The 23,345-nt window shown below is 42.6% G+C and overlaps 1 protein-coding gene across 2 annotated transcripts in view; it reads right to left on the reverse strand.

Moving 5' to 3' along the window:
- zdhhc5a (zinc finger DHHC-type palmitoyltransferase 5a) overlaps positions 1-23,345 on the reverse strand; it is a 36,158-nt gene that overhangs the window by 9,843 nt on the left and 2,970 nt on the right. The window contains exons 2-11 of one of the 2 annotated variants that reach the window (XM_037088543.1): positions 18,409-19,445; positions 17,335-17,540; positions 13,139-13,260; positions 12,571-12,728; positions 5,016-5,188; positions 4,017-4,119; positions 3,627-3,718; positions 2,157-2,283; positions 889-997; positions 111-220 (exon numbers count right to left, since the gene is read on the reverse strand). In XM_037088543.1, coding sequence (XP_036944438.1) covers positions 111-220; positions 889-997; positions 2,157-2,283; positions 3,627-3,718; positions 4,017-4,119; positions 5,016-5,188; positions 12,571-12,728; positions 13,139-13,260; positions 17,335-17,498 — 1,158 coding nt within the window. In that variant the 5' untranslated portion in view covers positions 17,499-17,540; positions 18,409-19,445. Of the gene's footprint in view, positions 1-110; positions 221-888; positions 998-2,156; positions 2,284-3,626; positions 3,719-4,016; positions 4,120-5,015; positions 5,189-12,570; positions 12,729-13,138; positions 13,261-17,334; positions 17,541-17,816; positions 19,446-23,345 lie in introns of both variants that reach the window. The other variant, XM_037088455.1, reaches the window with a different exon arrangement.

Raw genomic sequence — 23,345 nt, forward strand, 5'->3', positions numbered from 1 at the left:
CCACAGGAAATTAAAAGAAAAAAACATGAGTGTACAACTGTTGTTTTTCTTGTGCGTTATTGTCCTTGTATATCACCTGGCTGTAACTCCTGTGTGTTTGTGTGCATTACCTGATTTGCATAAGCATGTGTGAGCGCTGTGTGGTTCTTGCCGGGGCTGTAGGTAGGCCTGTATTTGTACATGGTGGGAGTGGGAGGGGCTTTGTTCAGTAGACTGCACTCTGCAGGAGGGTGGGAATAGACCAAAAAAAACATTGCTGTGAACTCATAGTAGTACCAGATAATGTTGAGACACCACACAACAAGTTGAGACAGCGTTCTCATGTAGATGGTTGGTTGAATGTTTCTGAGCTGTGGCAGGGAAACAGGCAATAGTGATGTGCCGGTCGCAAATGAATCAGTTTGAAGGAATGACTCTTTAACGCGAATGAACTGAACTGATTCCCCGTTTCACTTCTCTCTCGTTCGGTGGTTCGTTTATTTGTTCTCACAGACCAGTTGCTGTGTTTCATTTCATTTCCTTTGTAGCTCATCGTTCTCGTTTGTTCACTGATTCCTCTCTTGTCATTCTCATTCAGTCAGTCACTTTTTCTTGGCTAGCAAGAACTAGCTTTAACTGTTAACTGCTGTGTTGTCTAAAAGTATACATAATCATGAAGATGCAGCTATGTATTTGCCTTGAACTACAGTGCTATGTTGACCATTAGCATGATCGTTTGAGAATGAGGAGCTGAGAACTGTGCATGACATGATTCACCGCTAAACGACGTTGTACCAGAAGGGCGAACGAGCGAACAAACGACATGAACGATTCTTCCTGCCGAACTGACCGACGGGAACTGAATCTCAATATCAAACGATGAAATCCACCTCTAACAGACAGCATTACCCTCTGTGTTTCCTCTAGTGATTCCAGGGTAACGGAGCTCTGGTTTAGGAGGAGGAGGAGGCTCAGCGTCACATGACTGACTCTCCATCATCTCCAGACTGGACTTCGACTGGAAGAACAGAGAAGACAGAGAACACTCAGAGAAAGGAAATGAAAGTTGACTTAAATATAGCCATGCTGTTGAACTGGTCTTGTTGTCACTTCATATCTATCATATGTATAAAAAGCACAGACCAGTGACAGACGAGCCTGAAGAAATGAATGAAGAAATCAATACACTTCTCTGCTTCCACAGATGAAAGTTAAGAGTGTCCCAGTCAGGATTTCTTGAGCTTAACATTGTGTTTCTATACAATTAAAAATTAATTTAATTAATTAATTAAAATACTGAGAAAATAATTAGATTTGTTTCAACGGATTCAAAACAATAACCCTCAAACAAAATGAAAACTGTACAAATCAGTATTAAGAAACAATAACCAGTACACATTCTATTCTTAGTCAGTTGTTCCAGTCTAACTGATGTCTGTGTCCTGGGGTCATTATTCCACCACCTGGTCCATGCTGGTATCTGGTTACTTTCAACTGACAGAAGCATCTGCAACTCCAAACTCACAGTACTTTTTATCTCCAAAATGTACTTAGCCGAAGTACTTCAGTACATTAACTTACTGTAAACTTACTGTGTTGTCACATTAAACTGCAGTTCACAGTTTAACCTCATGTTCTCTCTGACCACAAAATGTGAGTTCTGCTGTGTGTTTATTTTGGCTGTAAGGTATTAGCTCTGTTAGCTGTAATATATGTATATTTCATTGTGTTTGATAACACCAGTTCAAGGATCCTTGCAAAAAGGTGTGTATATCGGATTTATTACAACCCAACAATGGTATTGGCCCTTAAAATCAAGTGTTGGTTATTCAGACATAATGTTGACTCTTGACATCAGGACTTCATGAATGAACAAATTATCTGAACTCTGCCTAGTGCTCTTATATCCTTCATTATGAAGTGAAGCCTGGGCTGAATGATGTAGTTGTCTCGTGTTTAATGATGTGGCCATATAGGATATCTGACTTTTGAAATTTAAATAACTTTCAAACCTCTTGTTGCCATCTGGACGTGCCTATATGCAAACTGTCCAGGTGCTAATTTGAATAAGTGGCATAGCATTCTTACATAACACATGTACCAACAAATTAAAGATATTCTTTTTTTTTTCCTTACTCATGTTAAAACCCAAACAGCACCCATCCTCTTGTCCTTACCCGGTGCAGGTCTCCCTGTATGCCGTTATCCAGGATCTTTGCAGCCAGCTGGGCCTCAGTAAGTTGAGGCCGCAGAAAAGGAGGCTGCACACACACACTCTGCACACACTTCTTTCTGCCCAGATATCTGCAAAGAGCAAGGATTACAGGTGAAAACATTTTTAGGGTTGTGCAATGCGGATGAAAGGTCCCATATCATAAAAAACATGTTTTCTCTGGTCTCTACATATATAAGCTGGTCCTCCCTGAGCCTGCCAACTCCCAGAATGAGGAAAACAAGCAATTCCTGCATGGTCTCTGCAGCCCACCCACTGGTAACATGGCGCTCCTACAGGCTGTTCAGAATCTGCTCCTTTTGTTACGTAACGAAAGGAGTCATTTTTTTGTTTGCTTGTTTGTTTAAAAGGGTTCCATAGCGCATGTTTACTCAGACAGGGAGAAGACGTATTTTTAATAAAGGTTTATTAGAGATACACATTCACAGGAAGAGCAACTCTCACTTTTCCTGTTTACAACGTCCTCCGTAACAACCAGCAAGATCTGACTTATTTCACTCATCTGGTTGGGGGTGAGTGAAAGACAAATCCAACGTATTTTGAACGCTATTTCTGTATTAAATGCACTGGCCTTAACAAAGGCACTGGCTAGTGAAATAAGTCAGCGACTGACACATTTAATCAAACAGCAGCCCGAACACGTATCATGTATGTTTTGCACAGAGAAAACCTGAACAAAGAGGCAGATCAGAGGACAGCTACGTCTTCTCTTCCTGTTTTCAACATCTGTTGTAGCTATGGTGACCACAGAAACATTCGGCTCACGGTCGCCAGTAACATGGACCCATGTTAAATCCAAAACACCGGCATCTTTTCATTCACAAATCTTCTGTCAGAAGCTCGTCTGCTGATAACATTAAGTAGAATTTGTATTTGGGTAGTAAAACCTGCATTTTAAAAATATCCAAGCACCCTGTATCATAGCTACATGTGTGACATTTTTAACAAATCAATACGTTTGATAATCGGTCCAAAATTCAGCTAATAATTCTACTTTGAGATTGAGGAGTAACTCTTTCCCTTGAAGGTTGATGCACCGCTGCCTCTGCTAGCACTGTTCCAAGATGGCGGCGTGTTAGGCACAGTCCACAGTCGATGCAGCGTTTATGTATATATGTCTATGGCTTCCCCTCCCTGAGAGTGACGTAGCAGGCAGGGCTCTCCAAGTAGGCGCTGACAGACGGAGCTCATTAGCATTTAAAGGCGCAGGCACAGAAACAAAGACTGCTCTGAATAGAGCTCTGTCGAGCGACTTTTAGACAGCTGAAATTCAGGACCACGGATGGGTTTGGGGCAATGCATATTGAATACAGAGCTGTTGGACCTCTGACAGCTGTGTGAAACTGATGAAAAACATAATATGGGACCTTGAACAACCTGTCACACCCAGTTAAATTAGAAGGAAATAATGCACCTTGGTGCTTGTGAGCTGCAGAGGACGTGAGAGACATTCTTCCAACAGCCATTGGTGAAAGGGTTAACACCTCCTCTGAACTTCCCTGTCACCTGAAGAAAGATAAACCAACATACTGAGTTACTTGGTAAATGAGCAGTAAGACACGAACAATTCAGGTCAGTTCAGTACAGTACAGTTAAAAAGATGAGGGGGATGTATAAATTACAAAAGGTTGTTAAATATATCACATATACCTTCCTGACTACCACTGCTGACATATTACGTGTACTCTAGTATATGTAAGATGTCTGACAGTACATTTTCAATTTTCATCGACAGGATTTCTGGGACTCAACAGTTATTTTACCAGGCACTGGTGCACATATTCTCAACTACTGAGGTTCCTACCTGTTCATTGGTAGTCCTGCCTCTGGCCACAAGCACTATGTGGAAACCAGTGAGGCCAGCAACAGGTATGAAGAACAGGCCTGCAACACACATTACAGCCAGCCTGAGAGTACACGGGTCAAGGAATATCTTGAGAGAACAGAGGAGATGAGATTCAACAGATTGATGAAGGCCCCCAGAGCAGTGGGTGTGCTGTGGCCAAGGTTTGCCATGGGATTTTGTTTCAACTAAAGACTATATTTGCAATACACAACAAGTAACTTTGTACGCATTTATTTCCTAATACAACCTACAAAAAAATCCTTTAAAAACCTCCCAGGAAACCAAAAATAAGCATGTGCAGAGTGATTAAATAAAACATTATAGAGGCTATTTTGTGCAGATATGAATACTGATTTTGGCTTGCCCTTTGGGCACAAAAAGTTTAAAAACTGTCATGGAGAATACTTCCACAGATTTCATGGCGATGTGCCCATTAGATTTTGATATTTCTTATGTATGAACGGACTGCCTGGCCTGCTGGTGGTGTAAGACATGCTACTGCCATAAATAAAAAATAAAAAAACTAAAAATAATACAATTCACCATGGAAATCTGACGCTATGGATCAATCATGACAGCCTGACATTAATATCTCTTCCAACACTATTAATACTCTCATATCTAAACCAATACTAATACTTGTAACAAGGTTACAACATTTTTAGCACAGAAGTCTCTCTCAGAAGCATCTGGAACATAAACCACGGACAAATAAATATCAGAATATTAAGGCAGTTATCAAATCCTTAGGCCAGCAAAGGGCAAGTTTCATGTCTTGTCTCAGAATGTTGAGTGTAACCCTTCCCACAACACACTGAAATAAATCCATGATACAGCCATAACAGTTTGTTCAAGCCAACTTCAGTAAGCATCAATATGGACAACACTGCACCTGAATGTTATTAGCAATCTAAAATAAACAGGACAAAATAAATGAAATAGGTCATAAAAGGATACGTGACAATGGCGTGCAGGCGGTCAATACTATGGCGATGGTAGAGGATGAAGAGCAGGCCAAAGCCAAACACAGCCATGATGTGAGCTGTCAGAGACAGGAGGAAGAGGAAGAAGTAACGGTAGTTCCTCCGGCCGATGCAGTTGTTCACCCATGGACAGTGGTGGTCGAAGTCCTTACAATATGAGGGTTAAATGACACTGTGATAAGAAAGCTGGTACATGTGTCTGCATTATGCATACAGATATCCGAAAATCTTCTCTCAATCTTTACATTACATAAAGTGGCTTAGTAACTAGGACAGCTGACAAGGAACTTATTTTGATTCAAGATTCAAGATTCAAGAAGCTTTATTTATCCTGAGGGAAATTGCTGTGCAACAGTTACAATACAATTGGAGAGAAGAAAATAGAGAAAGTAGAGATAATATAAATAAAATAAAATAGAGTAAGATAAAAATAAAATAGTGGCTAACTTAACATAAATCAAACAGTAACTCAATATAACATGTACCAAAATTGTAGTAAAAATGTAGGTATATACAATATACAACAATACGCAGTGCAAAATAGAAAAATGAAATAAGTTCAACCTAAATGAGCAATGAGGTGCGATTGGGTAAAGTGGTAACAGTGTTTAAAGTGATGAAAATTGTAGCAGCATAATTAATTAATTAAGGTACAGTACAACTAAATGAAGTGATAAAGTGAATTGGTTAAAAACTGATAAAGTGACATTGATCAGGGCACAGAGTCTCCACTGTCTCCCTAGCGACTGGAGGTAGATGAGCTGTAGAGTCTGATGGCCACAGGAAGAAAAGACTTTCTCAAGCATTCTGTATTACACTGGGGGGAGAATGAGTCTGTTGCTGAAGGTGCTTCTGCTCGTGGTTAGCACCTGGTGGAGAGGGTGAGCATTGTTGTCCAGGATACTGTACAGTTTACACAGCATCCTCCTCTCAGACACCTCCACCAAGAAGTCCAGCTGGACCCCCAGGACGGAGCCAGCCTTCCTGATGATCCTGCTGATCTTGTTGGTGTCTGCTGCCCTCAGCCTGCTGCCCCAGCACACAACAGCAAAGAGGATGGTACTAGCTACCACGGACTGGTAGAACATCTTCAGCATGATGTTACATACATTGAATGACCGGAGCCTCCTCAGGAAATAGAGTCGACTCTGGCCCTTCTCGTAAACAGTCTCAGTGTTCTTGGCCCAGTGCAGTTTGTTATCCAGGTATACTCCAAGGTATTTGTAATCCTGGAAAACATCCACAGTCACACCGTTGATGGATTAATGACCTCGGCAGGCGGCGCGTACGGACGCAGCGGCCCCTCTCTGTCCCAAAATGGAGTATTTTACGTGTTTTTCATGTTTGTCTTCCTCTGTGTGCACGAGGAATTGTACGTTTTCGTCGCGTTTGTCCGTCCCAAGGCGCACATATAGCCGCAGGACTCTTTTTGACATCGGAAATACTTTTTTCTGGAAGATAAACCCGACTCATGCTGAGGAGCTTCACAACCATGGCCTTCTCCGGCGGCCCGCTTCAACACCGACCCCCACTATTGCAGCCCACCCACAGAGGAAGCGCCGCAAGCGGTGCGAGAGGAGGCAGAAGCGAGGAAAGCGCGGAGGTATCCGGGCTAGGCTAACGGCTAACCCACACAAGCCGGCTATTCCATCTATCGTACTAGCCAACGTACGCTCCTTAGACAATAAACTGGATTACATACAGCTCATGAGATCGACCCAGCGGACTGTGAGAGAGTGCTGTGTTTTTGTGTTTACGGAAACATGGCTGAACGATAACACACCGGACTCCGCCATTCAGCTCGACCGGCTAACGTGCCACCGAGCAGACAGAGCCCTCATAGAAGGAGGTAAGACCCGCGGTGGCGGGGTCTGTGTGTATATCCGGGATGCTTGGTGTCGGGACGCTGTGGTGGTTTGCAGACACTGTTCAGCCCTTGTGGAGTTTATGATCATCAAATGCCGGCCTTTCTATCTACCGAGGGAGTTTTCTGCTATCCTGCTTGTTGCAGTCTACATCCCCCCCAGCTGTAACAACAATGACAGAGACAAGGCATTGAGTGAACTGTACAGCTCCATAAATGAACAGCAGACTGCCCACCCAGAGGGACTTCTCATCGTGGCTGGAGATTTCAATCATGCAAATCTCAAAACAGTGTTTCCTAATGTGTACCAACACATTGACTTTGCAACAAGGGGAAACAACACTCTGGACCAGGTTTACACTACATTGAGAGGAGCATACAAGGCAGCACCCCTCCCCCACCTCGGCGCTTCTGACCACATCACTGTTATGCTAATGCCAGCATACAGGCCTAGGGTCAAAGTCACCAGACCGGTTCAGAAACAGGTACGGGTGTGGCCAGAGGGGGCCTCCTCAGCACTCCAGGACTGCTTCTCCACCACAGACTGGGACATGTTTAAGCAGGCAGCCACTTACAACCACCACATCAACATACAGGAGTACTCAGACACTATTACTGCCTACATCAGCAAATGCATTGATGATGTCACGGACACCAAGACCGTCACAGTACGGGCCAATCAGAAACCATGGCTGACGGGGGAAGTACATCGGTTACTGAGAGCCCGGAATGCTGCTTTCAGAGCAGGTGATGAGGCTGGTCTCAGATCAGCAAGAGCCAACCTGTCCCGTGGCATCAGACTTGCAAAGAGGCAGTACAGCAACAGGATAACTCACCACTTCACCGACAGCAGAGACACAAGGAGCCTGTGGCAGGGGTTACAGACCATCACGGACTACAAGCCTCGACCACAGACCTGTGATAACAACATAACTCTGCTGAATGATCTGAACCACTTCTACGGACGGTTTGAAGCCGACAACAACACCTCTGCACAGAAAACAGCACCCCCTCCAGACGACCAGGTACTGTCCCTGTCCCCAGCCAGCGTGAGGAGATCCCTCTCCAGGATCAACGCACGGAAAGCTGCAGGACCAGACAACATCCCGGGTCGCATGCTGAAGGACTGTGCAGAGGAGCTCACAGATGTCTTCACAGACATCTTCAACATCTCCCTGAGCCAAGCTGTTGTCCCTACCTGCTTCAAGAACACCACCATCATCCCGGTTCCAAAGAAGGCCTCTCCATCCTGCTTCAATGACTACCGCCCCGTGGCACTGACCCCCATCATCATGAAGTGCTTCGAGCGGTTAGTCATGAAACACATCAAATCCAGCCTACCTCCCTCCCTGGACCCGTACCAGTTTGCATATCGGACCAACCGGTCCACTGACGATGCAATTTCCACCGCCCTCCACTCAGCTCTCACCCACCTGGACTCTAAAGACTCATATGTGAGGATGCTGTTCCTGGATTTCAGTTCAGCGTTCAACACGATCATCCCCCAGCAGCTGATACAGAAACTGGACTGTCTAGGACTGAACACCTCACTCTGCAACTGGTTGCTGGACTTCCTAACAAGAAGACCACAGGCAGTTCGGGTCGGCAGCAGCGTGTCCAGCACCATCACACTGAACACAGGGGCTCCCCAAGGATGCGTGCTCAGCCCCTTACTGTTCACCCTGCTGACCCATGACTGCACACCAACACACGACAGCAACCTCTTCGTCAAGTTTGCGGACGACACGACTGTGGTGGGGCTCATCAGAAACAACGATGAGTCAAACTACAGGGACGAGGTGAGCCAACTGGCCAAGTGGTGCAGAGACAACAACCTCTCTCTGAACGTGATGAAGACGAAGGAGATTGTTGTCGACTTCCGGAGAGCCCCCACCCAGCACCTTCCACTGACCATCAATGGTGCTGCTGTGGAGAGAGTGAGCAGCACCAAGTTCCTGGGTGTGCACCTCTCTGAGGACCTCTCTTGGAGCAGCAACACCGCATCACTGGCCAGGAAAGCTCAGCAGCGCCTCTACTTCCTCCGCAGACTGAGAAGAGCCAGAGCACCAGTCCCCATCATGCGCACCTTCTACCGCGGCACCACCGAGAGCATCCTGACCAGCTGCATCACTGTGTGGTACGGCAGCTGCACTGCATCCTGCAAGAAGACCCTGCAGCGCATAGTGAGAGCAGCTGAGAGGATCATCGGTACCCCCCTCCCCTCCCTCCAGGACATTTACAAAACACGCCTAGCCCGCAAAGCACTCAGCATTGCGGGCGACCCCACCCACCCCAACCACCATCTCTTCAGTCTCCTGCCATCTGGGAGGAGGGTGAGGAGCCTCCGGGCGAGAACCAGCAGACTGAGGGACAGCTTCATGCACCAGGCCACCAGGATGCTGAACTCTCTCCCAGAACTGACCCCCCTTCCCTCTCCGCCCGCTGCCCCCACAAACTCTGGACCTTGCTGACCCCCCCCGACCCCCCTCCTCCCCCCACGGACATTACTGTCCCCCCCCCCCACCCAAAAGGCACCAGCCACTTTACAAACTCAGTAAAAACTCAGTAAAAGAACACTTAGAAAAATATATATATATATATATAAAAATAAAAAAATTGCAAATTGCACTATGTACAAATGTTTCACATGTTTACATTCCGTGATGTCACCTGTATATATTTAAAATATATATTTAAATCTTTATTTAAATCTTTATTTTTTTCATTTTTACTTCTACTTTTTTTACACTCATTGTGGATAGAGAGTAACAGAATTTCAATTCTCTGTATGTCTTGCACATATTGCAGCATTGACAATAAAGCCAACTTTGAACTTTGAACTTTGAACTTTGAAATGGGCGTGGGGGCAGATTTCCTCCTGCGGAAATCCACCACCAGCTCCTTAGTCTTGGTGGAGTTGATGTGCACAACACTCAACGAAGGAGTCCACAAGGCACCTGTACTCCTCCTCCTTACCCTCACTGACACAGCCAACAATTGCAGAGTCATCCGCTAACTTCTGCAGGTGGCGGGAATCAGAGCGGAACTGAAATTCTGAGGTGTACAGGGTGAACAGAGAGGGGGAAAGAACAGTTCCCTGTGGAGCCCCAGTACTGCTGACACCGTCCTGCAGTCTGACATACTGTGGTCGACCGAGCTGTGACGCACCTACTTCGGAACTGGCACCAGGCAGTATGTTTTCCACAGCACAGCACAGATCAAATCTGTTGAAAAAGAGATTTAGCTCGTTGGCTCGTTCAATACCACCTCCTATTGTCTGGCTGCCAGATGGTTTGTAGCCAGCGATGCTCTTCATGCCACTCCACACGTCTTTCAAGTTGTTCTGCTGGAGTTTGTGCTCCAGCTTCCTCCTGTAGCTGTCTTTACCCTGTTGGATCCTCTCCTTAACCTCCCTCTGAACCCTCCTCATCTGCTCCCTGTCCCCATCTCTGAAAGCCCTCTTCTTTTCATTCAGCAGGACCTTGATGTCTCTGGTGACCCACAGCTTGTTATTGGGGAAACAGCGTACAGTCACTGTAGGAACAATGCGAATCACAGAGCAACTACCAGTCTGTTAGTTCAAAGCAGACCTGCAAAGCTTCATCAGTCTCCCATGACCATCTCCTCACAGTCCCGGTGGTCACAGGAAGCCGCTGGACTTGGGGCTTATACAAGGGTTGCAGGTGGATGAGGTTGTGGTCTGATCTTCCAAGAGGAGGAAGGACAGTGGAGCTATAAGCCTCCTTAACATTAGCATACAGCAGGTCCTGTGTCTTGTTTTCCCTGGTGGGACAGTCCACAAATTGCTTGAAAGTGGGCAGCGTCTCAGCCATAGTGATGTGATTGAAGTCCCCAAATATTGCAATGAATGCGTCTGGGTGCCGCATCTGAAGTCCTGCTACGACGGTGTGGATGACGTCACTTGCACGTGCCGCGTTTGAAGTCGGAAGAATGTAAACAACAAGGATGATCACGTGTGAGAATTTCCGCGGCAGATAATATGGCCGCAGACTCATGGCAAGTAGTTCAATGTCTGGGCTGCACACACGCTCCTTTACAGTAACATGACCAGGATGATGCCACTTGTTGTTAAAAAGAATAGTCCCCCACCTTTTGATTCAGGACTTAAGCTTCTACTGACCCACTGATATTTCCATACTGTTTTTGTTCTTTGAATGGTTCACTCTATGTGTGCAACAGCCTGAATTCACGTCTCCACAGGTTCATTTCAAGTAGTCAAATAAAGGCGTCTATATTCCAGCCCCCGAGTCCCAAATGAATTTTGGATTATTTGAATTATAACCGTAACTTCCAAATTATTCCTGTAACTGAACTAGAATACTAGAAGTACGCTAAACGCATTTGTTTTCCTTCTCATAAAAAGTTTTCTCGTCAAGGTGAAAATTTGCCTACGATATCAGTACCTATCAGACAGAGCAGCAGTCAGCATAATAGTCTGATGTTGAACCAATGTAATACAACATCATAACATGACCAAAAAAATTAATATGAAATTTCAAAAAATATGAAATATCAAAATACAAAAATACACTGGAGGGGATCATACCTCAGCATTCCAATACAGGTTGATTCTGATGGTGTGAGGGGTGTCTGAGAAGTCTACGGTCGAGTTTTTTAGTGGGCATTCTATGAAGTTACTCTCATAATTAATGTGCAGGTAACACAGGTACCATCACATTTACTCACTGACGGGTGCACATCACATCATATTTTTCCCACAAATCAGTATGACAAAGGAAAGATTGCTGTAGCATGTAACTTATGTCTTGAAAGGAGATATTGCAAGTCAGTCAGTGAGGGTTGGTATAGCGTGGATAGTAATTGCTCCCTCTTAAATGCGTAGTTTAGGCTTCAGTTATGTGATTCATCACATTATTTTTTTTTTATATTTGGCAAACCTGTTCCCTCTATCAATATAAAAAATCTCATTCAAAGATAAAAAACAGGATTCTTAATTTCAGGTATATTGAAATGAAAAAACAATAATTAGGGCCGTCAAAGTTAACATGATAAAGCATTAACAGGAGAGAGACAGGGAGTGACACGCCGCAAAGGGACCCGTGCCGGGAGTCGAACCTGAGTCCGCTGCAGGGCCTCAGCACATGGGACGCGTGCTACACTACACTATGTTGTGTTACTATAACTAAGGAATGTCAATTCAGGTCAGTATGCCCATCTGTTGTTGCTTGTTGGGCTTTGCTATGCTATACTTTCAGCATGCAGTACCTTTGAGGATATTCTGGTAAAATATTCTGCACAGTATTTGGAATGTTACAATAATAATAAATGATCAGAAATGGCTTCCCTTTCAGTAGCAAGGAAACTAAAGGTTTTGATATGAAGCTTGCACATGCAACTTTCACCCACCTCTCCTATCTCTCTCAAGTGATATGAAAGAAAATAAAGTCACTTGAGGCTATCCAACTTCCATTCACATTTTCTTGTTACAAATTGAGGGAAAGCTGTGCTTAATTTGTAGTTTTTTCAAACATACAGTGTGTAAAGTGGACTGGCTTACAGGGTTTTATGTAGGTCTACTTAAGTGTGCAGATACTTTAAAAACACAATTTATTCAAAGACTATAAACATGAATTATGTCCATATACGGTTTATGTTAATAGTGAATGAGTAAGTGGGTGCACACCTCTACACAGTTGTCACAGACGGAGCAGTGGGAGCACCGTGGCGGCCTGTAGAAACGGCAGGTTGAACACCACTTCATCCTGACCTGGATCCCTCTGATCTCTACAGTCTTGTAGAGAGGAGCACGGAAATCATCCTCCTTGTCCTCGTCCTCCTCGGCTGTGGAGATGGGAACAGAGGGACTGACATTAGAACACACAGAGACACAGTATGTCCATTTCCTTAAGACCCTAACTGCTACCTGCCTGTTGCTAACCTAAAGTTGTATATAATACATTACCCCTACTTGTATTTTGCCACCAAAGGGAGAGAAAGTCCCTAAAATGAGACTATGAAAGCAGAGCTTAGCAAATGAAGTCTGAGTTATTAACTCCTGCCCTTTCCCTCTCACTGATCCACCAGGAATCTTCAGCTGGCATCTACTTTATGGATCACTACAAATGTACACACTGAAAATGATACCAGGAGGCAAACTTGACTTTTCGCAACAACAGCATTATAAAAATCCAGCAGCCTATTTTGTGAACCGCATCACACCTGAGAAGTACATCAACCACCCCTGCACTTACCTCTCGGGAAGATGCCAGGGTCCATGAATGTGGCCATACAGAAGTTAGCCAAAACAAACAGGAAGATGATTCCATTGTAGATAGGCACAGCGACTGAGAAACGCTCTGAGAGCCACGGGCAGCTGTAACGTGAACAGAGACAACAGTACTTACACTCCAAGGTTCTGTCACTTTATATGGTTCAGCTGGAATGTCATTGACTTTCTGGGCCCAAGAAGACAAACCCACTTGTTGGTCCTACAATTTGAGAATAGCTATCACTAGATAGCTAAAATGAAAATAACACTGAAATTCTGAGAAACATGTGTGATTAATTTCTTTGAAAGGTACTGATTCATCTGTTAGGTCCAAAACTGAGAGATCCAGGATGCCATATGTGAATAAATGGGAGTTGGTGTTTTGATGGTTGATTTTACATGAGCCTGTATTGGTTGGTATAGAGCCCTTATCACAACATACTGTATGCTCAAACCTGCAAAAGTGTATGATTTCATACACAGACAGTGTAATTAGAGGACAGAGCTTCCTAGATTGCAAAGTGAAGTCAATGTGCAAGTTCTTTAAAGCTACATTCTTCTAATGGTCAGCAGGGGGAGACTCCATCACTATTACTCTATGTACTGTAAGCTTATAAGAAAATGACCCATCTTCTGACTTGATTTATGACTTCAGCACAATTTCCTCATGAGTGTATGGTTTCAATTACTGGTAACAAGCCTTTTCCAATACACATGATGTTCATTTTGTAAATAATGGTACCATAAAGAGTAAAATAGACAGTTAAGCAGGGGGTTGGCTTCCTTGTGATTGACCAGGTTCTCAGTCAGATGAACTCAGGACAGCAGTGTAGCAAACTGCATTCTCACGTTACTCAAACAGGATGAAATAGTGCATTTGTAGGGGCGCAATTAAACACATTTGCTGCTTTATTAAGTATATCCAGCCACAAAACAGTACATGTGGGATTTCTGCAGTTATATACTTATATAAATACACTTAATAAGCTTTTTATTATAAACACACACAAACCCAATTTATTTATTTATTTTAGTTTCCATTACCTGCCTCACAACTTTAACCCATGAGGGATTTAATACGATTTTAAGTTGCTGGACCATACAACACAAAGGCCAGTTGCTCCAGAACTTCGTAATTTTATTTCAAAACTATTAAAAAGGAAAAAAAGCAACAACTACCAGTCTATCCAGTTAGCATTTTTTTGCTAGTTTTTTGTTTGTATGTTTGCATCTTGTTAATGAGCAAGAACGTTACTAAAGTTACTAGTAATAGGAATTAGTAACTAGTAACAAGTAACTTAATACTATTCAGAGGTGCTTCAACATGGCAGCTTCCACAAAACAGCCAAACAAACCAGTTAGATGTTTTGCTTCTATGCATCTGCACATTTTATAAGATCGCTGGAACGGGAAGGGAAAGAACATTTGGTTGCATATGGTGGAAACTTCTGACTTTGCAGGCAGTATTCACTTGTAGTCGGTAATCAGGCTAACCTTCATCAACACAGCATGTTTCCCAAAACATCCAACATTTCACTTTTATCAAAACAGGAATTTTGATGGCTGATTCAAAAATCTTTTTTGAATAAATAAATGGCTCATCATGCTGATATGTGTTGCTTTTTGTTGTTTTGTTTAGTATTGTTATTATATGCAAACAAAAACATGTTGACATTTTTTTTTAATGAAAAATCAAGAAATTAAAATTAATTCAAATAGGGTTTTGTTAGGACTGGAGTTAAAATACTACTGGTTTATGGTCTCCAAACAGCTTTGCGGATTTGCATTCTTCTTCCCTCATTTTTCAAATAATAGTCACAAGAAAGAATATCAGAGAGGAGGGGAGAGTGACTGCTGGAATACAAACACTAACAGACTGGGGAAGAAAGAAACAGATGATAGGCTTTTGTCAGGGTGACAGATGTTGGCCTATTTTCTCCTCACTAATCTAAAGCACAGAGCTGACTGCCCAAAACACACACACACACACACACACACACGCACGCGCGCGCACACACACACACACACACACACACACACACACACACACTTTACCCTCAACACACTCTCACTCTCTGACACACACAATCAGAGCAGAATATACAAATATAAAAAAAATACTACACACACACACACAATTTACCCTCGACACACTCTCACTCTCTGACACACACAATCAGAGCAGAATATACAAATATAAAAATATACTACACACACACAAAATACACACCAGAGTGAGGTGCCAGCAAGATTACTGATGACAGTTTATAACACTAATGACGCCAAAGGCCACACTAAAGGTTTATAAATCAAAAAATGCTGTTTCCAAGTGAAAGTGAGCCATACTCAAACTCCCGAATTATAAAACTATCTCTTTTTGTCTGGACTGCAGAAAAGGTGTCCTGTTTCCTGCTGTAGGCTGCTGGTTTTATCAAACACTATAAACATCAACAAGACTACATGGATCCACAGCCACCAAATCTACAGTAAGAAAAAAACAGGATTCATTAATGGACACAGTGGACCTACAGACAGCATAGATAATGCTGGACATGACATCACAGGTTAATAAAAAAACGTTATCTTGAATGAAGTTTTTCACTTCATGAATCACTTCATGAAGAAATAGAAGAGCTCTTTACAATTATCTGTTAGAATTAACTGAACAGACTGAAGATGTCACTAAGGAAAACAACTTCCAAAACCATGAAAGAAACCATCTTGGCAGGCAAACTCAAAGCAGGAGAGTAACTGTACCCAACAGCCCTGAGATAAATATTCAATACTATATGAAAACTCATTCATTATAAGTCCTCCTTTAATCAAAACATGAAGATATGATTGTGGTATACTTTTTCGTCCACACTGCCTGGCCAAAAGAAAATTCACCACCTGGATTTAAGTAAACAAATAGGTAAGATTCTTCCATTGGATAATTACTGCAGTGCTTAGTATGTTTCAGCTGGCAACAAGTTATTCAACCCTAACTGATGCAGTGAGGAGATTCTCATTTCTTAAACAACCATGTCAGAAGACACATCCTGTTATCATGGAAAAGATGTTACTCTGTTTCAGAGGGGTCAAATCCTTGGCCTGCATCAAGCAAACAAAACAGCTAAGGAGATCACTGGACCTACTTAAACTGGGTTAAGAACTGGCTAACGCATTATTAAAACCTGGAAGGATGGTGGTGAACCATCATCTTCCAGGAAGAAATATAGTCGGAAAAAAAATCTTGATGATCGTGATCAGAGATCATTTAAATGTTTGGTGAAATCAAGTCCTAATAAATCAACAATATAACTCACAGCTGTGTTTAATAGTGAAAGTAAGAGTATTCTTAAAGGAACAATGTGCAGAGAACACAGGGGATTTGGACTGAACAGCTGTGTAGCCTTAAGAAAACCACTTATCAGTGAGGCCAATTGGAAAAAAAGGCTTCAATTTGCCAGGGAGCATAAATATTGGAACCAATGGAAAGGGGTCATGTGTTCTGATGAGTCCAGATTTAATGTTCTGCAGTGATGGGGACATCAGGGTAGGACGAGAGCTGGATCAAGCAATGCACCCATCATTCCTAGTGCCTCCTGTACAAGCCTGTGGGGGTTATAGTGTTATGATCTGGGGTTGATTCAGTTGGTCCGGTCTAGGTTCAGCAACATTATGTGCCTAAAAAATGAGGCCAGCTGATTACCTATGTATACTGAATGAGCAGGTTTTTCCATTAATGGATTTTTCCTTCCCTGATGCCCCCTGATGGCATGGGTATACTCCAAGATGACAGTGCCATGATTAATTTGGCTCAAACAGTGATAGAGTGGTTCAGGGAGCATGAGATACCATTTTCACACATGGATTGGCCACCACACAGTCCGGACCATAACCCCACTGAGAATCTTTGGGATGTGCTGGAGAAGGCTTTATGCAGCAGCCCGACTCATCCACGATCAATACAAGACCTTGGTGAAAAATTAATGCAACGCTGGAACGAAATAGATGTTGTGAGATTCCCTAAGCTTATCACAACGATACGCGTCGTGATCAAAGCTAAAGGTGGTCTGACAAAATCTTAGAGTGTGTAACTTTTTTGGCAGTGTATTTCTCAGATGAAATGTTCATGTCACCACAGCTTACAAACCAGCCAGTATGCCTGTGAAACAATTTACTGTGACCACTTACGTGAAGCAGAAAAAGAGCGTGGTGGAACCAACGAGGAAGAAAGTGGCCGCCGACACTGGGACATACCGGGAAGGCCGCAGGGGTCTGCTGGGTGGGATCACAGTGTGGGGGAGGGGTGAAGAGGATGGACCCCGCCCTCCACTCTTACTGCTGCCACCTGGCATCACTTTCTGTGTGTGGTGGTGCACTTTTCTGTTCAGCAAATTCTATACCAAGAAATATGTCAATTAGAGTTAAATGTTTCTTTAGATGTTAGTGGATTTGTAGATTGAGGGTAGAAATGATGAACTGACAAAAAAGAAAGAAGAAATGGAGGGATGGGGAGAGCTTTCATATGGAAAAGAGGAAAACACTCGGCATCACCACACAATGATGGGAGGAGGAGCAAATGCTTGTTGTCTTAGGTCAGTCCTCATCTACTGTGTGTGTGTGTGTGTGTGTCAGAGAGAGCCAGAGAGAGAGAGAGATTAAAAGAGGCTTACAAGTTGCTCTGGTGTAAAAGCCTTGTTTTGCTGTCAGCCAGAAAACCAGGTGGGAAGGGAGGATGAACAAATAAGCCCCAGATTATAAAGAGGAAGGGGTTTCCAGACAGTCACTTACAGAGCTGCAGATAAGATTTTACGTTCTACATAAAATGTTAATCACTTGTAAATACAAGCCAATGAAAACAACAGTTTTCACAGGTCTGTTTTCATGAGATTAAAATTTGTCTAAAAAAAAAAAAAAAGGAAAAGAAATCTACTTAGTGAATAGTGATGTGAATTGCTATGGTAAAAATCATGATAACAGATAGCACAGTTTGAAACTGAACAAAAAAGGATTTGATTTAGACCCTTCTGTCCAGTAAAATTCGGAAAGATAAAAAACCTCAGCTAAACTGTCTAACCTTGCACCTGCTGTGAATTGGTCCAGTTTGATTTAATTGGTCTATAAATAGGAGTTCAATGAGGTACAAAAGTTGGCAGAGGTAGGCCTGTTTAGACAGGATATGGACTAAAGAGATGGAACAACAGCAAAAAATGAAATGAGTCTGAAAGGAGGAGAAAATGGAAAGGAGAGATCTGATAAGCTGACTTGGCTTTATATTTTCTTTGATTTTCCTCTTCTTAATAAAAAATCAGCAGGCCAGGTCCTCAAATGTGAAATGGGCTTGATGTATCCAAGTCTGTATTAGCAAAAAGATGGATTTTCCATTTCCCCTAAAAGTTTTTAGCAGCCAGCAAGCAGCAGTCTGGGCAGCTGTAGAAATGTGAGAAAAAGTCTTGTATATAAAAAATGACAACTTTGCTCTCTGTTTGAGAACAAGATAACTTGCTTTCAGTCCAGGACTCGTATTAGAAAAAGCAGTCTGTAAGCGGGCCAGTGGAGTAGCCTGGTTTTCCTGTGTCGGGGCATCCCTAAACCCCGCTGGTGGCTGTTTTAAACCACCTCACCTCCCAACAGCACAAAGGATGTGATTGGAAGACAAAAAGCAAGAAGTGATGATGTGGTTCTTTCCAAAATATCTGAAGGCAAATCCAGTGGAACATCCATTAGTATCCTTTTAAGTGTAATTTTTGAGACAGCTTAAATGACAGTGTCGATCTGGAGCCCTGCAGGTTACATGTGTATGTATCATGATACAATGTCATCTCACCCAGCAATAGCAACACAGAACAACCCAGTTCCCCGACTGGTCTCCTTGTTCCACTGTGTCAGTGGACAACCGGGCCTGTTAGTTATGTAACCGCCAGCCTCCCAGTTACAGGCCGTTTTTTTATTGCCCTCTTCTCCGGGGACTTCAGGGCCTTCCCACTGCTTCCTTCCCCAGAAGAGAGCACTGAGGCTTGGCTAACACCCTCCCAGAACAATCCCTTTGAGAATACAGCCTTTCCAGAGCCCAAAAAAAGAACTGAACAAATATTAGAAACTGCTTTTGGGTGAAGATGTAGACTCCTCAGGCCATTTGTATCTTCAGGTTTTTCAGGTTTGAAGTACTCTCCTCGAAATCAGGATGAGAGAAATGTTCCCCATGCATCAGTAGCGTGGCAGTATTGAATTTGAACATCAAGAGGCTGTCCTGGGTCACAAAACAAGAGAATCCAGTCTGATGGTTGATCAGGATGCTGCACCTACAATGTAAGAGGAAGAAAGAGTTGGTTAAAGAACAGATACTTCACTTTTGTCTACATTGTCCACAACAAGTCCACACAATTTGGATGATAAAATGGTTTATGATGGCAACATTTTAAAAGTATGACACTGTTTTACACACGATTCTCTGTCTATCTCTCTCTCTCTTGTCCCCCCCCCCCCTTTATGGACTCAAGATTTCAACCTTTCAGTCAATAATAAGATGAGTGCACCTGTTCAGGCCAGGCATAATGGGTGGACCTGTCATCCAACACTTAATCTATTACTGCTGCTCCATTCATCAGCATTCATTGCTCTCACCCTCTTTTTTTTCGCCCTGTGGTGATGTTCATGGCTAGTGTTTCAGCCCTTTAAAAGTCAAGGAAAATAAAAGCTATCCCCTCTGATGGCAGGTTTATAGCCCAATTACTATAAGTTGTGTCCTACACATAGGTACATGAGCTAAGCTCTAAAAACTAGGTCTTAAGTGGGGTTGCAACTAATTCAAGACAATAATTGACAAATAAATGAAGAAATTTATCATTTTTTCTGGAAATGTTTATCCAGTAAGGGTTATGTTGTTGTCTTTTAATTAAGCTTGTTACAGGTAATATATTGATATTACGTTGTTATCGTGATATCAGACTTAAAGTAGCAATCAGAAGCGGCAATTGCATGTGTATTTTTGGACTTCACCCCAGAGATCTGGTGTTGCCTCTATGATGTCAGTCCATTGTCAGCTTTGCCACACTTCCATAACAATATCATATGAACACAATTGCATCTCTTTATTTATTTCACTGTCCGTTGTTATTGTTTTTTTCTTTGTTGAACAGTAACAAAACGGTGATGTTGCGTATGAACCACCTACTCTCCAACCAACCACTGCTGGCTGAACATGTCACTAACTTTGCACTGCTTGTGACGTTTTCTGGGCAAGTTGCCACCCACTGTACATCTTTGGTAGCAAATGGCAGGGCTTTCATCAGTGGGCCATAGGCTCAAAAGTCATTGTGTTACCTCATTTAGAGATTGTTTTTTTTTTTTACATGAAAAACTTCAAGATTCTTTAACATCTTAGAATATGATTATCGCTTTACTGTGATATGACATAAATGTTGTCTTTTGCTGGTTTTAAAGGTGGCATCACAGTAAAGTGATGTAATTTTCTAAAGTTGGCAGACTGTTCTAATGCTTGCCTTTATCCAGTTAGCCATTATATCCACATTACTGATAATAAATTATGAAAAATTATTAGTACCAATATCAATATTGAGGTTAGAGTTGCTCCGACTCCGATACCAGTATGAGAAATGCTGCCAATACTGCTGAAAATGCAGGTCTTGGCATCACCGAGTACATGAGTCTATGCACCCATCTGAAACCACTTAATTTAGAGATAGGCCCCTGGCTCTGCTTAACTTTACACACTGGAAATCAATTCTTATTCAGTGCTCTGAAAGCCAACACAGGAAGCCGGATGTGCTGCCCCTCACAACAACTGTTTGTGGAACAGCGACGTATATTTCACGTGAGTCCGATGGAGCTAGCAATACGTCAGCTTTTTGGCAACATGTTACTCTGGATAACCCTGCCATTAAAACAGAAACATGTTCAGTATGCAAGGATGTAATTTTAAAGGGTGACATGATTGTTGCCAATATCATCACCAGCAACCATTTAAAGCATTTCATGATGCATCACGCGAAAGAGCTCTCCCCAAATTTTATGAGACAGTGAGGGAATATGTTTCATGTGGGCTGAAAGACGTGCAGGCAGTCAATTTTACTATGGACATTTGGACCTCCGATATGTGCCTTGTGTCTTTGCTGAGTCTACCCACTGTTTTTCGGACTGTAAGAATAGATAATAAAAGAATGTTGTATACCATACAACAATGATAACAATCATATCACATCCATCCTGGGTTAATAGTATATAAAGCTGGTAAAAGACGAGCACGAGGATCGGTATCGGCTGTTAGCCAAAGCCCAGGTATCAGACTTGGTATCGAGAGGGAAAAAATGGTATCGGAATATCTCTAATTGAGGTATTTGGTAAAAAAATAATGTGATGTTTGATTTTGTTGCCCAATCCTACCATCTATGAAGTGCTGTTGAGGAAATTTAAAAAATATCGAGATGTTTACCATGATATAATTTTATGGCCACATTTCTCAGTCCTATTAAAAAGAGCCAATCATAAAACAAATGAGACAGCTTCTCTACATGCCACTAAAGTGCTATGGCCACACACAACACAGGTCTCTGCCACTAACTGGCTGCTAACAGCTAACTAGCTCTCCTCCTGCCAGTATCAATCACAGTGGAAGCACAAAAATCAAGGAGAATTCATCAAATAGACACAATCTGAGCAAATCAACAACACCAGGCAGAAATGATGCTCCACTTCTTAAATGCTCCCAGAGGGATATGAAGTCAGGTGGAGAACGGAACAAAAACAGTCTCACAGACGGTAGGTAATAGAGACGTGCCCAGTGGAATCAAGGGGTAACCGCTAACAACTGATAGAGCAATTAGCTTACAGCTAAACTATTCACAGAGCAGGCCTGAGAGTTTGTGTTCAGAGCAACATTAAATGTTTAACAGTGAATTGCAGTCAAATGTAAAAACACGAATAACTTTACAGTAAATAAATGTACTTAAGTACTTTAGCTGAGCACAGTTTCAAATTAAAAGTACTCTGAGTTACAGGCACTTTACATTAGGGATTGATGTCGTTAGGATTTTATCGATACTCTTTACAAAATGTCAAAAGATTCAACCTTCTTTTTATTACCACAAGGTAATAATAACGTTTCAACAGAACAGAAATTATGCAATTACAAATACTCCCGAATACATAACCAGGACAAGGACCAGATATAAAAATCTGGAGGATGCCGGAGCACGACGCAGCAAGTCAGCTGAATTTAGCACCAAGCAGACAGGAAGTCAAAGACAGAAATAACCATATAACATCCAGTTATTTTCAAAATAAAACACTCCGCGTTGACACCAGCACACAAATCTCAAAAAAACAGACAAATACAAGTTCTTCTAATGTCCTTCGGTGGGGAACACTTCCCGTTGTTGTTTTTAAAACACACACCTATAACTGCGGTCGCGAGTGATTATGTGATTATCGCGGAAAGTCCTTGGCCTCCACAGCACCTGTCTGCCGTAACGTTACTGTGGTATCAAAACCAACCATTGGGGTTTAGCAGACGGTGGATGGCGGAGCAAAGCCGGATCGGAGCCGTAATGCAGCGGATGGTATCCAGTGGAAATTTCGGGTAAGCAACATCACCAAACACTTGGAGCGCATGCATAGCATGAAGCTAAAGGAGTGCAGTGTGTCTGATTGCTGTAACAAAGCCAGTAAAGTTAGGAGCCCAGCTAGCGCTAAAGACTGCAGAACCGAAGCAGCGGCACCACGTTTCGTTTCTGCGAAGCCAAGTCATGGAATTTGTTGTTAAGTTTATAGTCATTACGGTTGGGTAGACTTCAAAAACCATGCATGTCAAAAATCGGTTTAAAATCATAAAAAGTAAAAAGGTACCGATAACAGTACCATTTGTCCAGAATCTTAACGGTACCCTGGTACTGACCCAATTAGGAGCTGGTACCAAAAAGTACCGGTCCACGGTATACATCCCTACTTTACATCAGTGTACATTTTATCAATCTTCTGAGAGATTAAATCAACCAGATACAAACAAGCAGTGGCCAGGTGGTGGCGTAGTGGCTTCAGGGCTCAAAGACCTCAGTACAAAGACACAAATCATTCCCCAAATTCTGTGTCACGTTTCATTTTCTTTTCTCATTTTACAGTTTACAGATACCTTTTTCATTTTTGTTTGAAGCAAAACAAACAAAAAATAAATATAATCTGTTTCA

Source organism: Acanthopagrus latus, chromosome 1 (assembly GCF_904848185.1).
Source record: "Acanthopagrus latus isolate v.2019 chromosome 1, fAcaLat1.1, whole genome shotgun sequence".
NCBI lineage: Eukaryota > Metazoa > Chordata > Actinopteri > Spariformes > Sparidae > Acanthopagrus > Acanthopagrus latus.